At 37.1% G+C, this 9862-nt stretch overlaps 1 protein-coding gene across 2 annotated transcripts; it reads right to left on the reverse strand.

The window, feature by feature from the left end:
- Positions 1 to 411: 411 nt before the first annotated feature.
- On the reverse strand, positions 412 to 8250 carry LOC108981553 (tyrosine-protein phosphatase DSP5-like). 2 transcript variants are annotated; one of them, XM_018952771.2, is made up of 5 exons: positions 8102 to 8250; positions 2247 to 2340; positions 1455 to 1512; positions 1288 to 1331; positions 412 to 669 (listed from the first exon to the last, which is right to left on the reverse strand). In XM_018952771.2, exons 1-5 carry the CDS (start codon positions 8248 to 8250, stop codon positions 412 to 414), a joined length of 603 nt encoding a protein of 200 aa, XP_018808316.1. The 2 variants fall into 2 exon arrangements, with proteins under 2 accessions (XP_018808316.1, XP_035549408.1); XM_035693515.1 differs by lacking the exons at positions 412 to 669; positions 1455 to 1512 and having other exon boundaries at positions 1308 to 1331.
- Positions 8251 to 9862: the final 1612 nt, after the last annotated feature.

Here is a 9862-nt window from a genome sequence, read left to right on the forward strand (position 1 = left end):
AATGAATGAAAGATACCACTTTTATACTTCAAAAAAATAAATATTTATCTCAAATTATTACACTACTATTCACAAACCATCATATTATTATTTATAAAATTCTCATCATCTCATTTCATCCTCTTAACCAAGTGAACGGTAATCAACAGATAAAAAAATATATTGCCTTGATCCGTGCATCCTTTTGTGAACGTATCATTTCTCAATAGAATATGAATTGAAAACTGCAAAATCGAAAAGTAAATCGATAAAATTACAAATTGCAAAACTAAAAAAATCAAGAATCATTTAGTATTTAATCTGTTATTTACAAAGAAGGTGTGTAACTAAAGCACCTCAGCGAAGTAAAAAATATTTTATTTCCAAAAAATAAAAAATAAAAGAAAAGAAAAACACTCAACCACAGCCCGATTAAACTGACGTGATTTGGGGCTTTTGTAAATTCTCTTCTGTGTACAGCAAACGCCTCTTGTTCGAGCCATATCCTTGATATTGGTATATAATGCTGTAAAGACACGGTCTCAGGCACTTTGCGTCAAACGTCTCTAAGAATGTCAAATCTATTTCCCTAGATTTTGCACCAGCAAATCGTTGGTACTCCTCAAACACAGAAGACAAACACCAATTCTGAAATTTTCTCAGGCAACCAACCAGACAACCTGTCCGATGCTGCAGGAAAAACAAAACAAGAAAAATTATTAAATAATCAAACCTTGAAAAGAAAAACAAATCAACCAGCTGTTAAGGCATTTATCTCATACTTTTAAAATATTGGAAGCTAAAAATTAGAATGCGAACCATATACTGCTTTTAGGGCCGTAATCGAACTGAACCGAGCCGGTCTTTGGCTTGCCGAGCTCTGTTCAACTCAACATACTCGAGCTCGAGTTCGAGCCCGAACTCGAGATTTTTTTATTATTCTTTGTTCGAACTCGATTTGATAAGCTAAACTCTCAACTCGAATTCGAGCTCGTCCCACAAACGAGTTCAAGTCGAGCCGAATTTGAGCTCGAATTTTTTTTTTTTTTGAATAAGATTTAATAATTAATAAATTAAATAAAAAAAAATTAAAAGATCTAATTTACAGCCCTAACTGCTTTGGTTTTCCACTATTGTACTAAATGGAGGCAATGTTCATGATTTCTTGTCTTTAATTTATCGCTCTTAGAATATATTTAGGTGTTTTTTGTATACTTCATGTGTACACAAGCTTTGCCTACTTCATTCATATCAATAATATTTATCTCTTACTTAAATAAAAAAAATAAAGGAATGCGAACCATATACCTTCCCACGCTTACAATGGATCAAAACTGGATGATTTCTAACATCTGGAAACACCAAAATATAAATTAAAAAAAAAAAAATTGACGTAAGGAATACAAAATAACAGGATCTAACTAAATTTCAACCAAAAGTTAATTGAAAGTTTGTCAGATCATAATCCTAATTACCAATTAAGACTTTCAGAGCCTCCATGATCGTATCCTTGAGATTAGATAAAGAAGGCTCCTGCAAATGCAAAGGGTTATGCACCTTTGTACCATACAGTTTAAAAGGGCAAAACTACACACATTTCATCATATGTCATTCTCGTCAATGGTAATTAAAACCACACAGTTCAACTACTGAGGTTTCGATTTATACGGCAAGGACTTCATAAATCAAGCAATTCAGTATGCCTATCCATTTGGACATTGATGACTGAAAACATAAAATCATTAGCATCTATATGTTCATCATATATAAAAATATACACAGCATACTTATGGACATATTCTATCAGCCATAGGCCCATATTATAAGTTCTGAACAGTTATAGATAATTTGCCAATAAAATACGATGGGCGCCAGACCGTGACACCAAATGAAAAAACTACAGCAGGAGAAGAGAACAAAAATAATTACATATTCTTCTTCTTCTTTCTTATTAAGGTCAAAACATGAAGTTCTTTTTTTTCCCTGTTTTTGCTCGTAAGCTACCATCAACTGCATTTAACCATTCTATATATGATCATCAATGGAAAATATTCCAGCCTTTTGAAACAAATTCATGAACTAGAAATTTCCCTTAGGCTATAACTGCTATTATTGTACTTTTTTGAACCAATACTGTTTTAAATCACTGCAACAAACAGTCCTCAAACAGGAATGCTTTTCTGAACCATTACCATAAATACACAATACAACACACCGTATTCCAAACTAAAAACTTGATAGAGCGATGAGAGTTGAGAGATAATTACCGTCTTCCCTTCGATTCCAAACTGAAAGAGCCGAATATTCCGAGAGCGAAGAAAATCCAAGTTCTCCTCCGGGTATGGTTCGGGACACAAATATCTGTTCAAATTCCCAATCAGACACAAGTCAATATCTTAGAACAATCCAAGACATCATCCTTCGTTTCTCGAGAGGTTTCAATAAGGAAAACTTAATTTTCGTTTTAGAAAACAACAAGAAGAATGTCCAAAAACCACCGTCTAATGCAATAACTTTTTGTAAAGCAATGCCAAACGAGACAAACCAAAAACACAATTCCCATATTTCATAATTCATTTTCTCTCTTCTCTCGGATTTCCCGACAAAAATTTTATGGGCGACAAAACAGACTCCCACATAAAACATATATAAAATGATTTTCTCAAAACACAGGAACATGTCACGGGTGCTTGGCAGAGGCCTTGAAGTGGTGCAGATCAGTAAGGCTTGGAGGAAGTCTGTTATGAGGTTGTTAGGAAGTTAGTTGCAGCAGTTTAAGCCGTTAGAGGAACTGAGGTTTAATGAAACGAATCGTTTTAATTCTTACGGAAGTGTTGCGTTTTAAATTCTTAGCAACTGCGTTTAGTGTTTTAGTGAAACGTTGCGTTTCATGATGTAAACTGTTAGTTGCGTTTTACATTTGCTTTCTTGCGATTGTTAGAAGGTTGTTAGACATCTGCTTCTATAAAAGCAGAGGTAAGTAGGATGAAAAGGCATTGAATAATCCTGAGAGTCTGTTTGGGAGGTTGAGAATTCCTCGAAAATTCTATACAAGGTTTATGAATGAAATCTTGTTCAGTCTATTCTGTGTGTTGATTGTTTCTGAGGTTTTGTTACGAATTCCTGGTGCTGGTTCAAGAATTCAGCAGCTTGAACCTTACAAGTGGTATCAGCAGTGGACGATCCTACAATGGCGGAGGGCACAAGAGGCTCGATGAAAAGTCAGCAAGAAGGTTTACAAAAGCAACAAGAAATTATGCAGAAGCAATTGGAGCATCATCACCAAGCAATCAGTGGGATTTCAGAAAGGTTAGATCAACTCACTGACATGTTACGTTCTGTTGTTGAATCCAGTCATGTTAATAATCAAGAAGTTCGTGGAGGGAATGGTGATGATAGGGGTGTAGTTTGGAGAGGGTTGCGTTTAGAATTTCCACGATTCAATGGCACTGATCCTAATGGATGGGTTTTTAAAGCCACTCAATATTTTGACTACCACCAGACACCATTTCATCAGAAGTTATTAGTGGCTTCTTATCACATGGAAGGAGAGGCGTTGGTATGGTACCAAGAAGGGTTGGATTCTGGCCAATTTAATTCTTGGGAGTCCTTAATCTTGGCTTTACAAGTGAGGTTTGGGCCATCAGCATATGATGACCCAATGGAGGCCTTGATGAAGTTAAAGCAAACTTCTTCTGTCACTTTGTACAAGTCACAATTTGAAGCTTTGTCTAATCGATTAAAAGGACTATTTGAAAAACATAAACTTAGCTGTTTCCTGAGTGGGTTGAAAGATGAAGTCAGATTACCAGTCAAAATGTTTAATCCTGTCAATCTAGGTGCTGCTTTTGGATTGGCAAAAATCCAAGAGGAGTATATTTTATCTTCAAGAAGACCTTGGAAGACTAATATGAATCTTGGTGAGAAAGGGGTTGTTGATAATCCAGTGGAAATTTCTAATAGAGGGCCAAGAAATCAGATCCTAGCTAAGAGGATTACTTCCTTGCAGATGGATGAAAAAAGGAAAAAAGGTCTTTGTTACCACTGTGATGAGAAGTGGAACCCCAACCACATTTGTAAAACTCCAAAGGTTTATTTGTTGCATGTGGATAGCAGTGTAGAGAATGAGGAACCACAAGTGAATGAAGAGCTGGTAACAAAAGTTAATTCAGTTCTTGAAAAAGAATCTGAAGAGCTCGAGGTTTCCATTAGTGCAATTTCTGGTTGTACTAACAGCAATGCAATGAAGTTGTTGGGCAAGATTGGTTCATTTTCTGTTGAAATCTTGGTGGATTCAGGAAGTACTCATAACTTCTTGGATCCATTGGTCGTGGAGGCAGCAAAGCTTAAGGTGTTAAAGGATAGAGGTCTTCAAGTGAAGGTGGCTAATGGTGCTAAAATACTTAGCCAAGGCAGATGTGAAGAAAATATCAGCATTCAAGGTACTAAGTTCTTAGTTCCTTTTCATGTATTAAATTTGGGGGGTTGTGATATTGTATTGGGTGTCCAATGGTTGAAGACATTGGGGGGTATTCATTGGGATTTTACCAAGATGATCATGCAGTTTGTGGTGGAAGGAAAAAAGCTTTCTTTGCAAGGCTTAGTTTATGATTCAGTAGCAGTACACCCTGGATTGAATCTGTTGAAATCATCTTTTGTGAGGCAACAAGGGTGGTTGTTGCAGATAATGACCTTGGAGACCTGTGTAGTTGAAGGGCAAGTGCATAGTGAAGTGGAGCAATTGTTGGGGCTGTTTAAAGGAATATTTGAAGAACCCGAGTGCTTACCCCCACCTAGGGAATTTGATCATTCGATTCTGTTGAAGGAGGGTGCTCAACCAGTTTCAGTTAGGCCTTATCGATATGCTCATTATCAAAAAGCTGAGATTGAGAAGATAGTGAATGAATTGCTCAGTAATGGAGTTATAAGGCCTAGCCAAAGTCCTTTTTCTTCACCTGTGTTGCTGGTAAAGAAAGCTGATGGTAGTTGGAGAATGTGTATTGACTATCGAGCCCTCAACAATGAAACCATTAAAGACAAGTTTCCCATACCTGTTATTGATGAGCTTCTTGATGAGCTTCATGGAGCTAAGATTTTTTCCAAACTTGACTTAAGGTCAGGTTATCATCAAATAAGGGTGAAAGAAGAAGATATTTCAAAAACTGCATTTAGAACTCATGAAGGCCATTATGAGTTCTTGGTAATGCCATTTGGGCTTACTAATGCATCTGCTACATTTCAAGGATTAATGAACCATGTCTTCAAGCCTTTTCTTAGGAGGTTTGTTTTGGTTTTTTTCGATGATATCTTGGTTTATAGTCAAGATTTTGCTCAGCATTTGGAACACTTGAAGGCAGTCTTAACTGTTTTACAGCAACAAACTTTATTTGCTAAGAGATCTAAGTGTAAATTTGCTGTCCCTGAAATTGATTATTTGGGCCATATAATATCGGGAGATGGAGTTAAAGCAGATCCAGCCAAGATTTCTTCCATGATTGATTGGCCAATTCCAAAAACAGTGAAGGCATTGAGGGGCTTTTTGGGCCTGACTGGTTATTACAGGAAGTTCATACAGCACTATGGCTCAATAGCTTTACCACTTACTCAGCTGTTAAAGAAGAACTCTTTTCATTGGAATAAAGAAGCTGAAGCAGCTTTTGTTCAGTTGAAGAATGCAGTATCCAAACCTCCTGTATTAAGACTTCCAGACTTTACAAAGGAGTTTACCATTGAGTGTGATGCCTCGGGAGTGGGGCTGGGTGCTGTCTTGATGCAGGAAGGCCAGCCAATAGCTTTTTTCAGCAAAGCTTTAAAAGGCAAGGCTTTGTTACTTTCAACATATGAGAAAGAACTTTTGGCCTTGGTTTGTGCAATGGCATGATGGAGACCATATCTTCTTGGTCAAGTTTTTAAAATCAAAACTGACCAACAGGCATTGAAACACTTGTTAGAACAAAAGGCAGCAACTGAAGCTCAGCAGAAGTGGATTTCCAAGCTTATGGGATATGATTTCAAGATTGAATATAAGAAGGGAAGGGATAACAAGGCACCAGATGCTCTTTCAAGGAAAATGATGGAGGAGACAGCTACATTAGCCCTCATATCTTTTCCTACTCCTATTTGGGTGGATGAGCTTAAGCAAAGTTATGTTCTTTCTGAGGATCTTTACAGTATTATCACTGCCTTACAGCAAGGAAGTCCAGTTCCAAAAGATTACTCTATGCAGCAAGGTCTTTTGCTGAGGAAAGGTAAGCTGGTTATAGTACCTTCTTCCTCTTTTCAACAAAAGATTTTACACTATATCCATCATAACCCAGAAGCTGGGCATGTTGGGTATCATAAAACATTACAAAAGGCACGGATGGATTTTTATTGGCCTGGTATGAGAAGGGATATCAAAAAATTGGTGAAGGAGTGTCAGGCTTGTCAAGTGAATAAGCATGAAACAACCCATCCAGCAGGATTGTTGCAGCCATTGCCTATTCCTCAGACTCCTTGGCTGGACATTGCAATGGATTTTATTGAAGGCCTTCCATGTTCCAAGGGAATGACTGTTATCCTCACTGTGGTTGATAGATTGACCAAGTTTGGTCACTTTTTTCCTATGGCACACCCTTATACAGCTAGCAAGGTAGCTGAGGTGTTTTTTTCTGGAGTTTTTAAGCTTCATGGGCTGCCTAAGACTATAGTATCTGATCGTGATGTGGTCTTTACTAGCAAATTCTGGAGGCAATTATTTGAGATGCAAGGAACTAACTTGGCTTTTTCCTCAGGATATCATCCTCAATCTGATGGCCAAGCAGAAGCTTTAAATAAATGTGTTGAAGGCTATTTAAGATCATACATTGGCACCAAGCCAAAGAATTGGAGTGCTTGGTTACCCATGGCAGAGTGGTGTTATAACACTACCATGCATTCATCGATTGGTATGACTCCATTCCAAGCACTTTATGGCATCTGTCCTCCTAAGCTGTTGACATATGTTCCTGGTACTACTGCTAATGCTGCAGTAGATCAGCAGCTGAAGTCTCGAGATGAAGTACTTTCCCTTTTAAAGGAGAATTTGGAAAAGGCACAAAGTAGAATGAAATGGTATGCTGATCAGAAGAGAATTGAAAGAGTATTTGAAGTGGGAGATTGGGTGTTCCTTAAACTGCAGCCTTATCGACAAAAATCAGTAGCATTGAGAAGAAATATGAAACTGGCCCCTCGATTCTATGGTCCCTTTCAGATCATTGAAAAGATTGGTCAAGTGGCACACAAATTGAATTTACCACCTTCAGCAAAAATACATCCTGTTTTCCATGTTTCTTGCTTAAAAAAGAAACTTGGAGATCAGATTTCCCCATTATCTACCTTACCTCCGGTCGATAGTGAAGGAAATGTGCAACCTGAACCTGAACTGATTCTAGAAAGAAGAATGAAGAAAGTGGGAAATCAAGCTTTAACTGAGGTATTGATCAAGTGGGTTGGGGCATCTGTGGAGGATAGTTCTTGGGAATTGCTGTGGAAGCTCAGATCTTTGTATCCTCACTTGGTAAGCACTGTCTTGCAATGATTGTCACGGGTGCCTTGTGGGCAAGGCCTTGAAGTGGTGGAGATTGTCACGGGTGCTTGGCAGAGGCCTTGAAGTGGTGCAGATCAGTAAGGCTTGGAGGAAGTCTGTTATGAGGTTGTTAGGAAGTTAGTTGCAGCAGTTTAAGCCGTTAGGGGAACTGAGGTTTAATGAAACGAATCGTTTTAATTCTTACGGAAGTGTTGCGTTTTAAATTCTTAGCAACTGCATTTAGTGTTTTAGTGAAACGTTACGTTTCATGATGTAAACTGTTAGTTGCGTTTTACATTTGCTTTCTTGCGATTGTTAGAAGGTTGTTAGACATCTGCTTCTATAAAAGCAGAGGTAAGTAGGATGAAAAGGCATTGAATAATCCTGAGAGTCTGTTTGGGAGGTTGAGAATTCCTCGAAAATTCTCTACAAGGTTTATGAATGAAATCTTGTTCAGTCTATTCTGTGTGTTGATTGTTTCTGAGGTTTTGTTACGAATTCCTGGTGCTGGTTCAAGAATTCAGCAGCTTGAACCTTACAGAACACTTCGTTTGAGGGATAAAAATAAATACTTACATGATGGATCGGAGATTTAGGGAGTCGAGGAATGGGAAATTGGAGGATTGAGGGGAGCCGGATCTGAAAATGCCGTCCTCGACCAATGAGAAATTGGAGGGAGGAAGCAAGACTTGGTCGTTCTCTTCCCCTTCCAATATCAATCCCATCGATTATCTTTTCCTTTTACAGATGACGTAAATGCAAGTTCACAAAGAAGAAAAAGAAAGCAGAAATAGAAACAGAAACAGAAGACGAAAAGGACGTCGTCATGATTTCAAAGGAGGAGGAGACCGAGAAGGAGAAACAGGAAAAAGAGAAATAAAACGACGCCGTAGATTATGAGGATTCCGTTTCCCCTTTGGATTCGAACTTCCCTTTCTTCGGGGGCGGGGTGAGCGCGGAATCCGGATTCCGGATGGATATACCGTGTCTTATTATTATAATCTTTTAAAATTTTTATATAAAAAAAATAAATAATTTTATTTTTTAAAAATTTTAAATTTATAATAATATTTTATTTAATTTTAAATTTTTATTTAAAATTATTTCTTTTTATCTCAATATCTAAACATGACTTGTATCATATCTCACTAATTGTGTTTAGTTAGTAAAATATTCTCAAAAATTTTATAAATAATAATAAAAAAATAATGATAAAATATTAAATAATAAATAATAAATAATAATAATATATTTTAAAATATTCTCGATAACTAAACTTTCTTCGAAAAAGTCATAGTCAACACTTCCTTTTAAAATATTAACTAAATTAAATTTAAAAATTATTTTTATTTATTCTAACAAAAATTAAAAATGGAAGGGTGGGCCATGGGCGGCCACAAAAATAGCACGAATAACAATTAAAAAAATTATGAAAGGCTACTATGAAAATCACATGTTCACCCAACTTCGTCAATTTTGAATCCAAGGTATTAGCCATCTCAAATCTTGGTCAACTTGTGAATCATCTAATCGGATTGAGCTCGCACCTAATATGTACATAAAATAAATTTCGATGTCTTTGAATAGAACGTAACACTTTCTACAGGTTGGACCCATAGCCGCCACGTTGAAAATTTTGACCGTCCTTTTCGAGGGGATAATGTTCTCTAACCCTTTTGATTGGTCACTTTTTGACTTTTTTTTTTTCCAACTTCCGTCCTTTTTCAGCTTATATTTAAATTTGATGTATGTTCTATTGTAGGACATGCCCCTCATCCAACAAATATAAAAAAAATTGAACTTAAAGTAAATCTTTTATTTTATTTTTATGTGACTATCTGCCGAGAGTGGTCGGAAATGTGAGTGCCTTCCCTTTCTCTGAGAGAAAGTGTGAGGTTCTAGTGCCTCTGTTGCTTCAACAAAGGTTTAAGTCTCACTTCGGTGAGTTGTTTTTTATTATTGATAGTATCGTTGAGTACATAGAAGCGATGGAGACGGAGGACCTGGTATCACGTTGGGAAAAATTACACATTTCTAAAGAAGATAGTGCATGCTTCCACGTCCAGCAGAAGGTTTACAATGGTGAAAAAAAAAAGGAAAGTATTGTATTGTTGAGAAGGCTATGACAGATAAGGGAGTGAATAGTGAAGGTTTCAGAATCACAATGTCTCAAATATGGAGGTTGGATGGGTGGGTGACCTTTAAGGAGCTTGGTGATCAGTGCCTCTTAATCGAGTTTCAGAAAATGGAAGACAAAGAAAAGGTGCTGAGTGGACATCCATGGTTTTTTGACAGACACCTCCTTACCATGATGGAGGTGGATGTGAAGGAATCCAT

Source organism: Juglans regia, chromosome 8 (assembly GCF_001411555.2).
Source record: "Juglans regia cultivar Chandler chromosome 8, Walnut 2.0, whole genome shotgun sequence".
In the NCBI taxonomy this organism is placed as follows: Eukaryota; Viridiplantae; Streptophyta; class Magnoliopsida; order Fagales; family Juglandaceae; genus Juglans; species Juglans regia.

Excerpts from the sequence above, each read along its gene's own strand:
- LOC108981553 (XM_018952771.2), bottom strand. The coding sequence starts at position 8,250 with ATGGGATTGATATTGGAAGGGGAAGAGAACGACCAAGTCTTGCTTCCT. Across the intron at positions 1,513-2,246 it reads TTGGAATCGAAGGGAAGACG|GAGCCTTCTTTATCTAATCT; the intron begins GTAATTATCTCT and ends TTGCATTTGCAG. Across the intron at positions 1,332-1,454 it reads GGCTCTGAAAGTCTTAATTG|ATGTTAGAAATCATCCAGTT; the intron begins GTAATTAGGATT and ends TGGTGTTTCCAG.